General features: G+C 49.8%; 1 protein-coding gene and 1 long non-coding RNA gene across 13 annotated transcripts in view; one reads left to right on the top strand and one right to left on the bottom strand.

Annotated features, from left to right (window-relative positions):
- PLEKHM1 (pleckstrin homology and RUN domain containing M1) overlaps positions 1–20,426 on the bottom strand; it is a 48,112-nt gene that overhangs the window by 13,249 nt on the left and 14,437 nt on the right. For 6 of the 12 annotated variants that reach the window (XM_045489267.1, XM_045489268.1, XM_045489271.1 and 3 more), the window contains 3 exons: positions 15,020–15,431; positions 5,680–5,950; positions 2,017–2,937 (listed from right to left, as the gene is read on the bottom strand). In XM_045489267.1, the coding sequence (XP_045345223.1) occupies positions 2,017–2,937; positions 5,680–5,950; positions 15,020–15,431 (1,604 nt within the window). Of the gene's footprint in view, positions 1–1,317; positions 2,938–5,679; positions 5,951–15,019; positions 15,432–20,426 lie in introns of those variants that run through there. The other 6 variants (XM_045489269.1, XM_045489270.1, XM_045489265.1 and 3 more) reach the window with 2 other exon arrangements.
- Positions 51–7,117, top strand: LOC123603865. The gene is made up of 3 exons (XR_006715080.1): positions 51–174; positions 906–1,071; positions 6,018–7,117. It is a non-coding gene; the product is annotated as an uncharacterized LOC123603865 (long non-coding RNA).

Here is a 20,426-nt window from a genome sequence, read left to right on the forward strand (position 1 = left end):
AGAGCCGGTAATCGGATTTGGGTTGGGTTGGTGTTAGAGCCCACATCCTCTTCTACCTAGCTGCCTGTGTTCAGTGTTCCCACTGCTTGCTCACCAATGCCAACCTCCTGTAGGCCCACCCCTCCACTGGGGCCCAGAAACGGAAGCAACCGAGTCAGCGCCTCGGCAAGCAGGGTAGGAGCTGGGGACATGGGGCCGGCCGACAGGCAGGGAGTAGGTGGGGAGGCCAACGGGAGGCAGGACCGTCTGGACACTGCCTGGTGCCAGCTTGGAGTCAGAGAGGCCGGACATCTCAGGACAGTGGTGCAGGGTCCGGCTTCAGCTCCTCTGCTGGAGGTCCCCCCACAGTGGCGGGCGGTGAGAGTCAGAATGGGGCTCAGATCCTGAGCACATGCCTGCCTCCCACAGGGCCAGGGGAAAGAGGCCCTCTGGCCTTGGGACTAGAAGGGCTGGCTCTTCTGCCTAATAGCTGCCTCATCCTAACCTTCGCCGAGGTTTTACAAGGTTCCATTTCAGTATCTATAAAATTCAGCTGCTCCTTGCTCTCCTGTGGGGGTGATGACCAAGTTTAAATGAGATGAGGCTTTGAAAGTGCCCTGTGAACCATGAAATACAGCCAGATGCCGGCGGTGGGCATCCACCCGGCCACAAAGCCATGCCTGCAGCAGGAAGGAAGCCCAAGCCCGCAGATTCAGTCTCGGCCTGAGGGCTGGCAGGTGAGAGGCACAGTGAGAGCCGCCCCCTGCCAGCATTCACACCCACTGGGGGACCCTCCTCACCAGCCCTGGGGGGCCTGGCCTCCTCCCCGAGCCCAACACCCACAGGCGGAAAGTGCAGAGCGTGAGTGTTAGGGGTTGGCGGGTGTGAGGAGGGAGTGAGCAGGGACTTGAAAATGTCTTCTGCAGGAAGAAAACCGCAGACCACTTCCTTCCGGATGCCCGAAGCAGACTTTCCCTCCGGTCCCACAGGCTCCAGCCAACAGGATGGTCCTCAAACCACCTGCAGCCGTGTCTCCTGCTAGGGCACCCTGCGGCAGGGCAAAATCCTCACAGTCCCCCTGGAAAACCGAAGGTGATGGAAACAGGGGTCTGGGTCGGGGAGAAGAGCTAAAAATGGAACGTGAGCCATGGAATATCTCACAGCCTTGAAAAGCAATGGGGTGGAGAGGCCCTGCGGGGACACGGCCAGAGCGAGGCTCTAGGACCGTCAAGGTCCTCATCTGGCTTCACCACAGGACAGGTTATTGTTAGGACTAAATTAAATAATCCAAATAAAGCAGCTGGCCCGGTGGTCCCACACAGAAGAATCAGACTTGAGGACAGTAATGATACGACAGATGTACTGACGTAGAATAATATCCATAATACATTCCTCAGTAGAACAAAACCAAGTTGCAGAACAATATATACAGCTGTGCTGGCCCGTACGGTGGCCACAAGCCACAGGCGCCCACTTCAATTTAAATACCTTTAAGTTAAACTGAAAATTTGGTTCCTTAGTCACACTAGCCACATTTGAAGTCCTCAGGGGCCACAGGTGGCTTGTAGTTACCGTATTAGACAGCACAGATCTAGGATATTTTCACCATCGGAGAATGTTCTATTGCACAGCATTCAGTAGGATGAGCCCATTTTTGTTAAGCGAAAAAGACTGTGTGCACTTGCAAAAGCATGCAGAAGTATCTGGAAGGGTGCCGTGCCCCTGCTCCAAAAGAATCCAATGATAGGGTGATATAATAATGAAGGGGGCGGAGAGCACAGCTCCCTGGATGGAGCTCCCTGAGCAGAGAGAGCAGCACCCGGCAGAGCTGTGCACCCACAGGTCCCAACCCTCGGCAGGGCTGCTGGCCTCGGTGGGTGCTGGGGAGGAGCAGAGGCTACGTCTGCTGCAACATCCCAGGGGTGGCATGGGGGCGCTCGTGGAGAGCCAGGAAAGGGCAGAGAGCCTAAGTCGGGAGCCCCACCCAAGGCAGAGTGAGGCGGGCAGGCTGGGGGTGGCGGGACAGCAAGGGGGCACCTGCACAGAAGCAGCCCTGGGAGTCAAGGCCTTTCTCCGTGGGGATGGCCACGAGGTACCGCAGCAGGAAGCCGTTCTCCCGCGTGGCAAACTTCAGCACCTCCTGACAGTTTTCGTCCAGACTCCCGCCCAGTGTCACCGCCTCCTCGGCCGTCTCCAAGTAGGACGCCAGGACCTTGCGCACCAGCTCCCTCCACAGGGCGGCCTCCTCAGCATTCCCGGCCTGCAGCTTCAGGACGGCCTTGGCCGTGATGATTTTGAAGAAGGATGGGCCCCCGAGGCTCGTGTCTGGCAGGATATCTCGGATGGTCTCAACTCCGTGGCTGTCACTTAACATTTTCTCGTTGTTTCTCACTCGGAAGCATTTCAGAGACTCCAAGGATAGGGAAAAAATATAGGGCATCCAGGTCCTGTCCGTGTACAGGTACAGAAGGGATTCTTTAATAGCGTCTGGCTCGGGAACTTGGGCAGAGGACCAACAGAACTGCGTGCCCTGGAGAGTCTCGGGCTCAGTGGGTGGGTCCGGGTGGGAGGGGAGGCCACCCTGGGGGGCGTCTGGGGGGTCCTCGGGCTGCTCCGGGTACTGGATGTTCACCCACTCATCCTCCTGCTGGGGCCGGCACTTCTGTAGGGCCTCCCGCACCCGGTCCAGCCAGTCCTCGGCTTCGTCCTGGGAGGAGGCCCGCAGGGCCAGTTTCCTGCCAGAGAAGACCAGCTCGAAGCGGCCGTCGCCGTGGGCTGGCCCCACGGCCTCGCAGCGCAGCAGGGAGCAGTTCTCCACGCAGGTGCGTTCCTCGGTGTTCAGGTAGAGGCGGAACTCCAGAGGGGAGAGCTCGCAGAAGAGTTCCTTCCAGATGCCCATCGCCCCCCGCCGCTCCACGGTGCCCAGCTTCATGAGACCCCGGAATGGGTTGGACAGCCCTGGGGGCAGAAAGAGGCACTTTAGACGGCGGGCCAAGCCTCTACCTCCCGAGGCCCTGCAGCGGGTGGGGACAGGGGCTGCCTCGAGAACGCTTTAGGAGTGCCTTCATCCCATCCGCACCCTCAGCTGTTGACCTTGTTCCTGAATTTTACTGAGGACAAAAAAAAAAAAGGACTAAAAAAATTACCTCCACAGAGCCCTCACTATGGCATCTGTACCCACACTCAGACTTCCCCCTTGTCACCGGGGATGAACTTCCGGCTCAGTCTGAGGCCAACTCCTCCGTCTGCACAGGGGACCCCTCCCCACCGCCCACTCAAGGACAGGGACATCTCTCCAGCAGCCCCCCCACCCCCACCCCGCTCCCGTCCCCCACTGTGTCACTGCTTTCTCCCTTCCCTCCTGGCTCGTTCCCATCAGCACACAAACACGCTGTTATTTCTGCCATCTTTAAAAATAGCTTTCTTGATGGCACTCACATCTCTAATTACCACCCTGTTCCTCTGTCCCCTTTACAGAAAACCTCGAGGAGGTGTCACAACTGTCTCTGGTTCCCCTGCTCCCGTTCCATCTTGAATCTGCTCCAGTCAGGTTTTTGTCCCCTCCTTCCACTGAAACGGCACTTGGGAAGCCCCATGCCCTCCTTGTCACCAAATCCCAAGGCTAATCCTTGGTGCCAATCTGGCCTGACCCATCAGTATCAGGACACAGCTGAGACCCTCCTTCCCTCATGAGACACTTCCCTCACACGGCTGCTGAGGGGCCACTCTGGGTACTCCTCTGCCACAACGGGCCACTCTTCTGTCCCCCGGGCTCACTCCTCCGCCTCTCCCTGACATGTCAACATTGGAGCACCCCAGAGCTCAGTCCTGGGTCCCCTTCTCCATTGACACCCACCTCCTACCTGATCGTGCCTACGCTCAGGGCTTTATGCCAACAACTCCCCAGCGTTTATCTCCAGCCTGAACCTCGCCCTTGAACTTCAGGTTCAGATCTCCGCCTGTGCCGTGTACGGCTGATATCTAATAGGCATCTCAAAATTGACATGCCCGAAAATCAATTCCTGCCCCTCCCACTGCAAACCAGCTTTTCTCCCAACGTCCCTCATCTCATAAATGGCAAACTGCATCCTTCGAGCTGCTTGGGCTAAAAACCTTTCCTTTCTGTCACACACATACACACGCAGCCCATCAGCGAATCCTGCTGGCACATCCAGAACCTTCTGCTTCTCACCACCTCGACCGCTACCACACGGGCTCCGACGGCTGTCACCCCTGGCCTGGCTTGTGGCGAGAGCCTCCTGACTGGTCTCTCTCCCCTGAGGTCCTTCAACATACGAGCCAGGATGACTCCCCATTTAAAGGAAGTCAGATCACGTCCCTTTGCCCCAAACCCTGCAATGACTGCCATCTCCCTCGGAGGGAAAGCTAACGTCCCTTCTGTGGCCCGCGAGGCCCTCCGTCACTCCGCCCTCATCTCTAACCACCCCCTTCCCATCTCCTTGGTTTTCTGGGCACGTGCCCATGGCAGGATCTTTGCATCTGTTCCCCTGCTTGAGCCACACAGGCCGGCCCTTGCCTTCCTGCCTCTCTCCCTGCACATCTCCTCAAATGTCACCTTATCTGTGAGGGCTTCCTTGGCCACCCATATGAAATAGTACGGTCCCCCCCATGGCACTCCCCAAGTTCTCCATAGCAATTATTATCACCAGTCCATACTATACATTTACTTGTTCATTCCCTTCTTCCCTGCCTCTTGCACTAGGATATAAGAAGTCTGTGAAGACAGGGACGTTGCTTTGCTTCCTGCTGCGTCCCCAGCACCCAGAACAGCCTGGCACAGCACAGATACTTAATAAATACCCGCTGAATGAGCGTGTGCCTGGACACCACACACCCCTCTATGCTCCCTGTTTCCTAGGGCTCTGCCAGCAACTGGGTGGTCCAAAGAACGCACAGTTCTCTCTCCCGCAGCCTGAACTAGCCTTGGAGATTTCAAATAATTGTATAGGGTCTTCCTACCCTTCAGGGAACCTGACGGCCTAGGCATGAGGCACACTTTCTCTGGCATGGTTACACGGACTACAAGAAAAACCTAAAAGAAGCCAGTGTGGAGACCAGGGCTCTCCTGAGCTAGGAACCTGGCCGGAATCGTCTGCTGGGTCACGGCAAACAGAAAATGAAGTGAGAAAGAGACCGGCTCCAAGGCAGACTTTTCTGTTTGTGGGGGTTGTGGAGAAATTCGGTTATGGTCACTGAATGCTTTTTAGAATTGCACAGGGTGCGGAACTCGAGCTGGCCTCATTGTAAACAGCGCACAGAGGACAGCTAACAGATGGCAGAGCTGATACACCCCCAGCAGAGCTGTTAAACAAACCATCGAAGACAGAGGTCTCGGGAAGGGGCACTGAAATGCCTTCCGGAGGCAGGGTTTGCTCGGAGCTACAGGCAGAACCCAGAGTCGTGCATAGTCACACGACCTCGGGGGGAAAGTTTCAGTATTTCAATATATGAAACAGGTTTGGGGGCATGATACTGTGGAGCTCTCATGAGAAAATATAGCACTTTTCCTGAAATGCTTCCCTGAATTACTCAGCAAGGGTGTTCCTGATTACATTTTGGGAAGAGGTTTTGCTCGTGAGAATACACTACCCAACCGGTAATGGAAAAGAGGGCTCTGGCACTGCTCTCCGAAAGGCACTGTCCCCGCGGCAAGGTCACTGGAACCCTGCGGTCACCTACCCATCTGCCTGCGGTGCACCACCCTGAAGTTCTGGTGCTCCTGGGCCGCCGCTGCCCTGCTTGGCCGGCCTCCTGGGGAAGGCACGCAGGCTTGGTCTAAGGCCCCCGTGGAGTGGCTTTTCCTTGGCCCTTGAGAAAAATGCCGGAGGAGCCCAGGCCTGGACTCCGCAGTCCCTCCGGAAGAAGCCACGGAGTGTTCTGAAGGGCTCTCTGCGGGCGGCTCCTGGGGAGGCCGGTAGAAGTCATCCTCTGAAATCCAGCTCCTGCTCTTCTAGTGGGAAGGGAGGGAAGACATAGGTGGTGTTTGAAGGTTTTTGTGTGTTTGTTTTGTTTTACAGACATCTTGATGGAGACACAATTCACCGATCACCAAAGGAACCCATTTAGAGCGCACGACTGAATAGTTTCAGTGTATTCGCGGAGTTGTGCAACCAGCACCACGAAGTTCAGAACATTTTCATTCCTCCAGAAAGAAACCCCGTGCTCGGGAGCGGTCAGTTCCCATTTCCCCTCAACCGCTCCAGTTCTAGGCCACCACTAATCTACTTTCTGTTTCTAGAGATCTGTCCATTCTGTTTACATAAACCGAATCTTCATTTATGGTTTGTTTTTTTATTCATTTGTATCTATATTTATTTATTTCGGGGTGTGTGTGGGGGAGACAGCATGAGCAGGGGAGGGGGACAGACAGGCAGAGAAAGAGAGAGACAGAATCCTAAGCAGGCTCTACACTTAGTGTGGAGCCTGACGTGGGGCTCAATCTCACGAACCTGGGATCACGACCGGAGCCAAAATCAAGAGTTGAACGCTAAACTGAGCCACCAAGGTGCCCCAATATAAAAGGAATCTTATAAATGTGGTCTTTGTGTCTGCCTTCTCTCTGAACATCAGGTTTCCTAGGTCCATCCATGTTGTGGCAGGCATCAGTATTTCTTTATTACTAACTAGTATTCCAAGGTATGGATGTAGCACATTTGGTCTGTCCGTTCATCAGCTGATGGGCATCTGGGTTGTTCTGCTTCGGGGCAATTATGAATAATGCTGCCACGAACATTCACGTAACCATTTCTGTGTGGACCTATGTTTTCCGTTCCGTTGGGTACATGTCTATGAGTGCAACTGATGGGCCATTCGGTAACTATGTCTAACTTTCTGAGGAATTTCCAAACTCTTTCCCTAAGTGACTACACCATTTTACATTCCCACCACATATGGGGATTCCAATTTCTCCACATCATCCTTTCCAACGTTTTTATTATCTGTTTGATTATAGCCATCCTCACGTGTGTGAAGTACCGTCTTGTGGTTTGGGTTTGCAATTTCACCAGTGTCTAAGGACAATGACACCGAGCATCTTTTCACGTGCTCAGTGGACACCAGTAGATCTTCTTTGGAGAAATGTCTATTCGAATTCTTTGCCTATTAAAAAAATTTTTTTTTAATGTTTATTTATTTTTGAGAGAGACAGCGAGACAGTGGGGGGGGGGGGGCAGAGAGAGAGAGGGAGACACAGAATCGGAAGCAGGCTCCGGGCTCTGAGCCGTCAGCACAGAGCCCGACGTGGGGCTCGAATTCACGAACCATGATCTGAACCGAAGTCGGAGGCTTCACCGACTGAGCCACCCCACCCAGGCTCCCCTAAGTCTCCAACTGATTTTGAGTTAATTCTTGTGTATGGTGTGAGGAAGGGGTCTACCTTTATTTTGTCGCAGGTGGACATCCCATCATCCCAGCACCAGTTATTGAAGGACTACAGTTTGTCAGCCCTGCTTATAGGCTTTGAGATGAGGGACGCATGGGTGAGCAGGACCCAGGACCCCTTCTGTTGCTGAGACTGAAGCTGCTCACCAGTGGGAGAAGTGGGGTGGGTCTGGGGTCACAGAATTGTGGGAAGGGATTTTAGCTTCTCCCCTCCCCCATTTCAAGCACTCCCTGCCTTTCTGTGCCTAAGCATGGATGAGCAGAGGCAAGAAGAAAGCTGGCTGGACTGCCCTAAGTGGCTGTCTACACAGAGGAAGTGACTCACACGAGAGGTGGGTCCAGCCCAGCTATTTTGTTAAGTGTCACCAACCTCACCCTGAAGTTGCTATTTCCACCCCCTAAATGAGACTGCCCTCTCTGCTCCCGTAGACGCGGAAGGGGAGTAAGGCTGAGGCTGCCCTAGAGGGATTGGTTTGGACAGTTTAATCCATTCAGATGCTTTATGGCACCTTAAGCCAAGAGTGGAGAACTCTTAGTCAGGAGTATCGGGGCCTCAGAGCTGGGCTCCAGGGCTCCCTCTGAAAACCCTCGGAATTAGCAGGTGCTTCCTTCAGTCAGTGACAGGATAATGTGTCAATCAGGGTGGCTACTTGGGAAGCATTTGCAACACAAGATTCTGAACAAAGCCTGCCTGGGCCATAGAGACCCAGGGGAGCTCCCCGAGGAAAATGGGCAGGAGCCCCACAGAGCCTGGCGCACACACCTGGGAAGTCCTGTGGCCTCCCAGCTCACTATTCCTTAAGACTCAGCTCAGGGGCCGTCCATCACCTGCTCTGGGAAGCTTTCCTGACTATTCCCCAGCCTACACTCCTCCTGCTGTCTAGCTGGGTCAGGGACTCCTCGGGGTTCCCATGGCATTCTTTGCCCACCCCACCCAGCACCTACCAAGCTGTATGCAATGGCCACTCTTCTTTATGCCTGGTACAGAGTTATCACAGATGAAGGAATAATTCTTGAGTATCAAACGTCTTTGGCATAAAATAACAAGGCTGGGGCAAGGGGACTGGAAGGAAGGAGACAAATGTGAATTGTGAGGTGATATAAGTTCACTGGTGATGGCTTCTCTCTCCGAGGAGGCGAGGGAGACGACCGGGAAATGTTCAGACACGGTCCAGCGGCCACAGGTCAGCCCCCAGGAAATGATACTCCAGGAAAAATCTTTTGTTCTCTTAGACAACAGACAAAACCAGTGGGAACACTGGGTCCTTGGAGCTTCTACACACAGGCCTGGACAGAGCTCTGTAGCTGTGCCCCAGCCAGGGCCCCCGGTCACGAAGCGGGGTGTGGGGGGGGGAACCCCACTGTTCCCCCTCCCTCTTCCTACCACCTACCTTCCTACCTTCTGCTCACTCAAGCCCCCACACTGCCGCTTTAACAGTGGAGGAAACCGCCACAGACCACGGGTCTAAGCCATGGCAGCACCTGCCACGAGGGTCCCGAGACAGAAGAATGCCACTTTCACTGGATGAAGTCTTAGAATCCAGACTGTCCTCTGGAGTGCAACTGAGAAATCCGTTCACAGCCCCCTGGAGTCCACAAATAGAAGTCCCCTTAGCTCTCCCACTCCCGGCCCCTTTCCTTCCTGGCACTTGTCACCAGTGTAATTATGATGTGGGTAATGACTTGCCTGATCCAGTGTCTGTCCCCAAGGAGCAGGGCCCTTGTCCGTCCTGTTCCATCACCGTACCAAGTATGGTGCTTGGCCCAGAGCAGGGCCTCTGTGGTGAATGAATTTAAAATAATGTTTTTTGTTTCTTTTTTAAAGAAAGACTGAATGGCTCTCATGGTTATACGACTTGACAGTCAGAACCCTCTACTCACCACCCCCCCCACCCCACGCCACCAAAGTGTCAAATAAATGGCAGTGACTAAGTGACAGAAGCACAGGAAAATGAGACTCACAGGGGTGACACATGGGGGTGGAGCCGGGGGTCCACCAGGTGGGCTGCATGGGAGTGCCCAGCGACTATCTACTTAGTGGAGGGATGAGTGGGTCCTGTGGACTCTCAGCAACCTGAGTCCCCTGAGGCCTGCGGGGAGGCGGAGCCCGCCCTGGACAGACCCACCAGCCCAGCCCATGCACTTGGCGGCCTACTTCTCAGCGTAAACTCCCAAGCTGGCATCTCGAGAGTCTCTGAGAGTTCGAGAACCATTAATTACGCCTGCACTCACCCAGGTACGGTGTGCAGAGCTGACCTTACAGAAGGAAACAGACATGCTCTTCCATATCACGGAGCCGATATTCAAGTCCAGAGGCAGGAAATCAAGCGAAGCAGGCAAATGGGAAAGGGAGTCACTGGGGACGGTGCTTTTGGGACAGGGTGCTGGGGGAAGGTGGAGACAAGGGTGAGGAAAAGGGGCGAGCTGGGAAAGGGTCCGGGCAGATGGAATGGCAAATGGAAAAGCCTGGGGCTGAAAGGAGCCTGCCGTGGCAGAAGCTGCCAGAGGCCAGAGGAGCAACGCCCGGTGAGCCGAAGAGCTTGGGTGACAAGTTAAGCTGCCCTGTCCCATCAGCTCTGGGACCCTGGCAAGACAGGATGTCGGAGCTGAGACACAACACGAGTCAGGTCTTGGACGGGAGTGAACTCAGCTTGGTCAACGCCACTCTGTGGCATCCTGCTAGGGCGCGCAGCCCCAGACCCTAGGGGTAGCCCCCTGCTTCCAGCTCAAGCCGGGGGCTGTGGAGTCGTTCTTCTTTACCCTTCAGGGTGTTGACAGTTGTCGGCTCAAAACCTTCAGAGTCCTCTGACATTCTGGGCCCTGAAGACTCTTCAGGATAGTAAAAAACGGAGACTGTGACCCTCACTTATACAGCTACATGGCTTATACAGTCACATTCAGTCAGTGGTGCTAGTCAGTCCGATATCTGTACGGACAAAACGTGACTTTGGACTCTTACCTCACACCATACACAAAACTCAATCCCAAGTGGATCATAAATCTAACTGCAAAAGGTAAAACAACAAAGCTTCTAGATGAAAATACAGGGGTCTTCACAGCTTTGGGTAGAGATCTTAAAAATAGACACAAAATACGTAAACCACAAACAGAGAGGCCAATAAATTGAAGAGCATTAAAACCAAGAATTTCTGCTCCACGAAAAATACCATTAAGAGATTTAAAACACAAGCCATAGGGGCACCTGGGTGGCTCAATCAGTTAAGCATCCAACTCTTGATTTCGGCTCAGGTCATGATCTCACAGTTTGTGAGTTCAAGCCCGAAGTCAGGCTTTGCACTGACAGTGTGGAGACTGCTTGGGGTTCTCTCTCTTTCCCTCTCTTTTTCTTTTGTTTTTTAATGTTTATTTATTTTTGAGAGAGAGAGAGAGAGACAGAGTGCAAGTGGGCAAGGAGCAGAGAGAGAGAGATGGAGACACAGAATCCAAAGCAGGCTCCAGGCTCCAAGCTGTCAGCACAGAGCCCGACGCACGGCTTGAACTCGTGAACCGCGAGATCATGACCTGAGCTTAGCCGACTGAGCCACTCAGGCATTCCTCTCTCCCTCTTTTTCTGCACGCGCATGAGCGTACACACTCTCTCTCAAAATAAATAAATAAACATTAAAAAAACAGGCAAGCTATAGACTTGAAGAAACGTTTGCTATATGTATATGCGACATATTTTTTTCTCTAATAAAAGACATATCCATAATATGTAAAGAGCCTCTACCAATGAATCAGGAAATACACACAACTCAATTTAAGAATGAAGCAATGACTCAGAGACTTCCAAAAGCCAATAAGCAAACGAAAAGGTATCAAGATCGTTAGTCATCAGGGAAATGCAAATTAAAACCACAGTGAGGTCCCACTGCACACCTATTAGAGTGGCTGAAACGAAAAAGACTGATGACCCACTGGCTAGGATAAAGAGCAATGAAAATGCTCACATATTGCTAATGTGAGTACAAGTCAGTGCAAACACTGTTAGAAAACTGCCTGGCAGTATGCACTAAAGGTAAACATATGCCTTCCCAATGACTGGGCAATTCCGCTCCTAGATATATACCCCCAGAAAAGAGTGCAGAGGGGTTCACCGAAATACAAATGTAAGAATGTTCACATCAGCTTTCATCATAATAGCCCAAACCTGGAAACAACCCAAATGTCTGTTAGCAGGAGAATGGATAGATGCACTGTAATATACTGTTACAATGGAATGCTACAGAACAATGGAAAAGAACAAACTATAGCCTCATGCTATATGCACAGGTGAACCACACAGACATAATGCTCAGTGAAAGAAGCAAAAGAGTATACATTGTACAGTTCCTTCCATACGAATGAAGTCGAACAATAGGAAAAATTAATCTACGGTGCTAGATGTCAGAATAGAGGCTTCCTTTAGAGGGGAACAATGGGACAAGGCATGAGAGAGCCTTCTGGTGGGCTGGAAATGTTCTATGTTTCCATCTGGAGGGTGGCCATAGAGGGTACACCGTATATAATTACTCACTGAGATGTGTACCAAAGATCACTTTACAGCATTCCTCGAAAACGTTCTAAAGGGGGAAATAATAGTCTTTTTTTTCTGGTAAATTTTAAAAAATCTTTATTTTTGAGAGAGAGAGAGAGAGCACGCGCACAGGGGAGGGGCAGACAGAAAGGGAGACACAAGAATCGGAAGCAGGCTCCAGGCTCTGAGCCGTCAGCACAGAGCCCGACGCGGGGCTCGAACTCACGAACCACAGATCATGACCTGAGCTGAAGTTGGACGCTTAACCGATTGAGCCACCCAGGCGCCCGGAAATAATAGTCTTTTGAACAAATGGTGCTGGTACCACTGTACATCAATATGCAAAAGAATCGAGCTGGACCTCGTCCTTATACCATATACAAAAGTCAACTCAAAATGGATCATAGATCTCAATGTAAGAGCTAAAACTATAAAATTTTTAGAAGAACACATCAATCTTTGTGACCTTGGGCTAGGAAATGGGTATACACGGGACACCAAAAGCACAAATGGCGAAAGAAAAAAATAGGTAGACTGGACTCTATCAACATTGAAAACATTTATGCTGTAAATGTTACCACCAAGAAAGTGAAACGACAACTCACAGGATGGGAGGAAATAGTTGCTAATTATGTATTTAATAAGGGTATACAATCCAGAATATATAAAGAACTATTATAATTCAATAATAAAAAGACAAATAATCCCATTTTAAAATGGGCCAAGGGGTGCCTGGGTAGCTCAGTGGGTTAAGCATCTGACTCTTGGTTTTGGCTCAGGTTGTGACCTCACGTTTCGTGAGTTCAAGCCCTGCATCGGGCTCTGTGCTAGCGGCAAGGAGCCTGCTTGGGACTCTCTCTCCTTCTCTCTCTGCCCCTCCCCTACTCATGCACGCACTCCCACAAAATAAATAAGTGAAAAATAAACAAAATAAAATAAAAATGGGCCAAGGTTCTGAAAAGACATTCCTCCAAAGTAGATCTACAAATGGCCAAAAGTCACACAAAAAAGATGATGCTTGACATCATCAGTCATTAAAGAAACGCAAATCAAAACCGTAAGTAGATACTGCTCGTGCCCTCGGCTAGCTATAATGACAATTTTTAAAAAGACAGTAAGAACTGTTGGTGAGGATGGAATACATTGCTGGTGGGAATATAAAATGGGGCCGCTGCTTAGGAAAACAGTTTGGTAGTTCCTCAGAAGGTTAAATATAGAGTTACCATGTGACCCAGAGATTTTGCTGCTGGGTATACATCCAAGACAATCAAAAATATACCCACACAAAAACTTGTACATGAATGTTCATTGCTGTGTTATTTATATTAGCCAAAAAAAATGGGGGAAAAAAAACAAAAGTCTATCAACTGATGAAGGACAAAATAAAATGTGACAGATTCATACAAAGGAATCTACAATGAATTATTACTCCCTGAAGCACAGATCAGGCTCCAACAACGATGAATCCCGAAAACAGTATGTTAATTGGAAGAAGCCAGTCACCAAAGGCTGCATATTACAGGATTCCATTTATGTGAAATGTGCAGAATGGCAAATCTATAGACAAAGGAAATAAGTAGTTGCCAGGGGATGAGAGGAGTGAGGCCGGAGGAGGAGGATGGGGCATCACTGCTAATGGTAAGGGATTTCTTTTCTTTTCTTTTTAAAATGTTTTTATTTATTTTTTGAGAGAGAGATAGAGACAGAGCATCAGCAGGGGAGGAGCAGAGAGAGAGGGAGTCTGAAGCATGCTCCAGGCTCTGAGCTGTCAGCACAGAGCCCGACATGGGGCTCGAACTTGTGAACCACGGATCATGACCTGAGCTGAAGTCAGACACTCAAACGGCTGAGCCACCCAGGAGTCCCAAGGGATTTCTTTTATGGGGGATGAAAATATTTTCAAATTCGATTGTAGTGATGGCTGCACAACCTTGTGAATATACGAAAAAAATGGAATTATACACTTTAATTAGGTGAATTGTATGGTATATGAGTTATATCTCAATAAAGCTATTTAAAAGTGTGTGTGTGTGTGTGTGTGTGCGCGCGCGTGCGCGTGCGCGCGTGTCCTAGTCTATTTCACGGCCTTGGCCCCATCCTGAGTTACAGGATCTGGAAGCTACCGGATGAGAGATACGCACGGATGGAGCTGAAAAAGCAAGACTATGTCCTAACGTGACCCCAGACAGCAGCTGGGATAAACCTGGGGTTCTGTGTGTCCACGTGCACATGTGCATACAACTTCCTACCCTGGCTATTCATCCTCAAGGACAAATGTGCAATGGCAAAGAGCTCAGGTCCACAGCTTTGACAACCGCTTCACTGGGCCGATAGTTCTCAAGCCTCTGACCCATGGCTCTGTGCAGGAGATTCCCAGGGCTGGCTTCCCTCGGGGTTATCAACAAAGGAGACCGGCCCATTCTAGAGCTGCACTGCCCAACAGAAACAGAATTCCAGCCACATGTATCATTTTAAATGTTCTACTAGCCACGTTTTTAAAATGTAAAAAAAAACACGTGTAATTAACTTTTATATTTAACCCAATATCAAACATATTTTCATTGTAACACATAATCGATAAATGATTGAGATAGTTCACCTTCTTTTTTTTTCAGACTAAGCCTTCAAGATCCAGTGTTTATTTCACATAGCTTATCTCAGTTTGGACTAACCGCATTTTAAACGCTCATTCAACAGCCACGTGTGGCTAGTGGTTACCATATGGGATGGTGTAGTTCTAACCTGGCTCATATTGCAAGATGAGTATTCTCAAAGTCTGGTATTTTAGAAAATCTGAATTTATTAATAACGAGAGCTGAGGAGGAAACCAAGGCTCAGTGAGGCAAAGTGCCTTGCCCAAGGCCTTGAGCTGATAGGTGGCAGTGGTTATGCGCAGGGTCTATGATCAGATGAGAATTATCTTCTCTACGGGGTCAATGTGAGAGGACAAGAGAGACCCATGGGAAGGGACTGGCACCGTGCCTGGCTCACGTCCGCCGTGACAGATATGAGGGGCTAATGGAGACAAGGCAGAGACCACTCGGGGTGGCTAGCTGGGGAGACCCTGCACCAGCTCTGAGACATTTCCCCAAGACCTCTCCCCGAAAAGCTTGTATCACTCACCGGGCTGGTGGGTGAGGACACCCCAAGGCTCCATGCAGCTCCGTCATCCTCCAGAGACTTCTGCCGGCCACTCCCCGGGCTGACTGCTCTGGCCGCCGCCTCTCTCACGGGACTGGAAGGCCTCTGGTCTAAAATGCTCACCGAGAGGACAGCTTTGGCAGTGCCCAACTGCAGCAAGCCCAGGGTGCCAGGTGCCTGGGGAGGCGGCTCCTGCTTGCGGTCCCCATCTTGAGTCCCAGAGGACGCTTGGGGCGGGAGGGGCTCTGCGGGCACATCAAAAGGGATGCTGGCCTCCAGGCCGGGGAGGGGGAGTGAGGCCCGCCCCGTGGGAATCTCCATTTCTCCACTCAGTCCGCTCAGTCCGTTGGTTGGCACAGAGTTTACCTGGGCTTTGCTGAATTCCGACAATACCCTGGAAGTTTTTAAACAGAGAAACCTGTGTGACAAGCTGTCAGCTAGAATGCCCAAGGCTATTGGGACGGCGGTAAGAAGGCAAAACTGCTGTCTGGGGATTTCAAAAACAAAACATCCTCGTCATCCACCCACCGTGCTCCTCTGCTTACACACAAGCCTTCCTCTGACACTCCTCACAAAGTTTCTCCCCAGCTGGGACTGAGGCAGAGTGGGCGGCCAAGGGAACTGCGGGGCCCGGGATCTCCGGTGCAAGCGCTGGTCCACCAGAGCTGGGCCGTATGTGGGGTCCCAGATGCCTCCTGTTCCCAGGACCTGCTGCCGGAGATCAGTGTACACGGGGTGCAGGAGTGTGCACGCAAGTATACATGGGGTGTGCACCTGCTCACTCTTCCAATGGTACTGGCTCTTCCTGCCCTTCAGTGGTGCTTCAGGGACTACGGGGAGCCAGTGTTACTGTCTTTATGTACACACACACACGCACGCACATGAAAACTACTCTGGGCCTTCTAAAATGTGCACTGGCTAGTGGTTGCTCCCCTTCTCCTGAGGCTTCTGAGAATCCACATTCTGTTTCTGAACTAGAACTATTTGCTGTCTCCTCCTTTGTTTATGAACCAATAGAGTGTGTCACGGGCGAATACAGATTCATACAACAACAAAGCTACCCGGGGCCCAAGAGATTGCACATATCTGCCCTAATGGTTTAGACTGGGTCAGAAGACGTGCCCAACTCCCCTTAATGTGGGCTCATTTCCATAAGGATTTTAGAACTCAAGTTTTTACCTTAATGTCTTCTGGCTGAGCTGTGTGCTCTTATCTACATCATAACCCCAAACAACATTTCAAGACATGCTAGTCAAACATTGATGAACAAGCCATACATTTATGGGCAACTGATTTGCAGCCCAAGACATTTCAGTGGGGAAAGAATAGTCTTTTCAACAAATGGTGCTGGGATAAGCGAACAGTCCCATGCAAAAGAAGAAAGTTGGACCCCTACCTCACACCATATAAAAAATGAACTCAAAATGGATCAAAGACCTAAAAGTAAGAGCTAAAACTATAAAACTCTTAGAAGGAAACAGGTATAAATCTTTGGGTCAGGCAATGGTTTCTTATATGACAGCCAACAAATAAGTAAACAATAAAAAATAGGTACGCTGGACTTTATCAACACTAAAAGCTTTTGTGCTTCAAAAGGATACTATCAAGAAAGTAAAAAGATAACCCATAGAACAGGAAAGAAATCTGCATATCTTATATCCAAGTATTATCATATATCTGATAAGGGTCTAGTATCCAGAATACAGAGAGCTCTTACAATTCAATAATATTAGAACAAATTGACTGAAAAATGGGCAAAGGTTTACAGAGACATTTCTCTAAAGGTATACAAATGGAAAGTACATGAAAAGATGCTCAATATCATTAGACGGTAGTGAAATACAAATCAAAACCGTAATAAGATACTACTTTATGCCTACCAAGATGCCTATAATAAAAAAGAGAGAGGGGCACCTGGGTGGTTCAATCAGTTAAGCATCCGACTTCGGCTCAGGTCCTGATCTCACGGTTCGTGGGTTCGAGCCCTGTGTCGGGCTCTGTGCCGACAGCTTGTAGCCTGGAGACTGCTTCAGATTCTGTGTCTCCCTCTCTTTCTGCCTCTCCCCAACTCATGCTCTGTCTCTCTCTCTCTCTGTCTCTCTCTAAAATAAGAAACATTAAAAATTTTTAAAAAATTAAAAAGACAGAGAATAACAAGTGTTGGCAAAGGTGTAGAGAAAATGGAACTCCTACACGCTGCTGGTGGAAATGTGAAATGGTGCAGCCTCTGTGGAGAACAGTTTGGTAGTTCCTTAAAAGTTAAACATATTGGGGTGCCTGGGTGGCGCAGTCGGTTAAGCGTCCGACTTCAGCCAGGTCACGATCTCGCGGTCCATGAGTTCGAGCCCCGCGTCGGGCTCTGGGCTGATGGCTCAGAGCCTGGAGCCTGTTTCCGATTCTGTGTCTCCCTCTCTCTCTGACCCTCCCCCATTCATGCTCTGTCTCTCTCTGTCCCAAAAAATAAATAAACGTTGAAAAAAAAATTAAAAAAAAAAAAAAAAAAAAAAAAAGTTAAACATAGAGGGGCGCCTGGGTGGCGCAGTCGGTTAAGCGTCCGACTTCAGCCAGGTCACGATCTCGCCGTCCGGGAGTTCGAGCCCCGCGTGGGGCTCTGGGCTGATGGCTCAGAGCCTGCAGCCTGTTTCCGATTCTGTGTCTCCCTCTCTCTCTGCCCCTCCCCCGTTCATGCTCTGTCTCACTCTGTCCCAAAAATAAGTAAACGTTGAAAAAAAAAAAAAAAAAGTTAAACATAGAGTTACCATATGAGTCAGCAATTCAACTCATGGGTATATACCCAAGAGAATTAAAAGACAATGTCTGCACAAAAACCTGTACATGAGTGTTCACAGCAATATTATTCACAGTAGCCAAAAAGTAGGAATAGAACAAACGTCCACTAACTGAAAAGATAAAACAAATTGTGGTGTATTCACACAATGGAATATTATTCAGCCATGACCCATGCTACAACACGGATGAACCTTGAAAACCTACTAAGTGAAGGAAGGAGGTCACAAAAAGCCACATAGTGTATGATTCCATTGGTATTAAATGTCCAGAATAGGTAAATCCATAGCTAGTGGGTAAGGGGTTTCCTTAAAGGGTGATGTTGGTTGGCTTTGGTTGGCACACTGCTGTGGCCCCACAATAGGTTCCTAAAGCTCACGGACTTCATTCCTTTACCCGTAAAACCGGCACGGTAACAGCACCCACCTATGACTGTGTTCAAGGCTGAATGAGATCATATAGGTAAAATGCTTATAGAGTGTCTGGCACAAAGTAAGTACTCAATAAACATTAACCTCAATTTGTCATTGGTTGTTCTTATCGCCACTGGCAAGGCTGCTTAGCCTCTACACACATGGCTATAAAAATGTAAGGAAAGGGGCGCCTGGGTGGCGCAGTCGGTTTAGCATCCGACTTCAGCCAGGTCACGATCTTGCGGTCCGTAAGTTCGAGCCCCGCGTCAGGCACTGGGCTGATGGCTCAGAGCCTGGAGCCTGTTTCCGATTCTGTGTCTCCCTCTCTCTCTGCCCCTCCCCCGTTCATGCTCTGTCTCTCTCTGTCCCCAAAAAAATAAATAAAAACGTTGAAAAAAAAAATTAAAAAAAAAAAATGTAAGGAAAGAGAATTATGGAAATATTCACTAGCATTACCGAAATGGTTATCAATTATAAATGAACCCTCATCTGTAAGACACATTTTAATGATGGAGTGGACTGGGTGTGGGAATAAAGAAACACCACCCGACAGCAAGAAGCTTGTGTGATAAATTAGAGTTTCCACCAAATCAACACCACGGTCAGGATGAAATCAAGTTCACAAGAGTCTCACCAGGATCAGAGCTGGTCGGGAGGACCCAGAGAGAATAAAAGACATGCACATCAAGTGGGAAAAAGTGCTAGAGATGAGATTTTGAAGGAAAAGTGAAAGAAAGAGAATTTTCAAAACTTTTGAAGAAAATGCAACATAGGGCTGAAACGCTCCGGTCCTTCCACTTCTGTCCAGCTCAGGGCAGCGTTTTTCAAAAACTGCCTGTTCAAAAATCCTAGAAGTTTGTGCTTTCATTTAGAAGACAGTCTGAAAACATATACGTATTATATACATACGTATATTGCGCGTACACAGAGGCGTAGGTGTGGAATAAAAGCATGGACTGGAGAATCAGCATGACCACCCCATAAAGTGCCCCCCGCCAAGCGATTCTGAGCCTGCGCTTTTCCTGAGCACGTGGACTAGCGTGTTGGGGTCCACGGCACCACCTGGCGGTCAGGGGTGCTCATGAAAGTACAGGAGGGGGCTGCATGTGCGAAGAATCATTTCCCCCAAGAGAAGGCCTCATGATAACGACCTCTGACAAATCTCATCAAGCACAGATCTGCAGCTGTGTATACACAGACAAGTAGCGCGAGAACTGACATCACGGGGACCCCCGGTAGTAAAATGATAATGACACCACCTATGGAGCACTCACCCTGTGATTGGCACTGCTCTAAGCGCTTTGCATTACCTTAACTCACTTCCTAGCATTCTTATCCCCATCTTGCAGATGAGGACATCAAGGTCAGAAAGGTTGAGTATCTTGCCCGGGGTCGCAAAGCTGGTTAATGGAAGACTCCAGCAGTCTGGCTCCTGAGTCCACACTCCTAACCACCGGCCCCTAGCTGTGCTTCTCAGCGATCACTGTAATTCAGACCCAACCAACACAAAAGAAGCTATTCAGGCCATCAATCCTCTATTCACAAAGCAAACTGCAGTTTGGTTTCCAGAAAACATTAAGTTAATACATTTCATTGGAATGTTACATCTTTTGTACTTTATGTTTAACTTGTAGATGATTTTAAAAAACTTTTTTTAACATTTATTTTGATAGAACGCCTGTTCTCTCTCTCTCAAAATAAATAAACTTTAAAAAATCCACGTAAACAAACATTTAAGTAATATGACAAAAATAAGCGAACTCTTAACTGCTGATGTGACTCTTCACCCTCAGACACACCCTCTAAGAGCTGGGGTGTGTGGACGTGCGAAGATAACTTCAAGCCCAGCACTCAGAGTGATGGTGCTGGATGTGTGTTTGTGCATCTGTGTGCTCTGTGTTTGCTGGTTCCGCACGCCACTGCCCCGCGCTGGTCTGTACATCCTGACCCTCTTCCCTTGACTTCTCCCACAATGCCCAGGATGACGCTTCCCACACAGGGTGGACGGTCACTGATTCAACGGCCTTAAGCTGGAATTTTCCAATCACAAGACTCACGAAAGATAAAAGCAGGGCACATGACAAACAGAGGGCCGGCGGGCTGGCCTGTGGAAGGAGGAGACACAAGGAAGGGTTCAGACAGGTGAATGAACTTAAGTCACGCCATCGGCCCAGCCGATAGAGCGGGGA

The sequence above is a fragment of the Leopardus geoffroyi genome, chromosome E1 (genome assembly GCF_018350155.1).
Source record: "Leopardus geoffroyi isolate Oge1 chromosome E1, O.geoffroyi_Oge1_pat1.0, whole genome shotgun sequence".
Lineage (NCBI taxonomy): Eukaryota > Metazoa > Chordata > Mammalia > Carnivora > Felidae > Leopardus > Leopardus geoffroyi.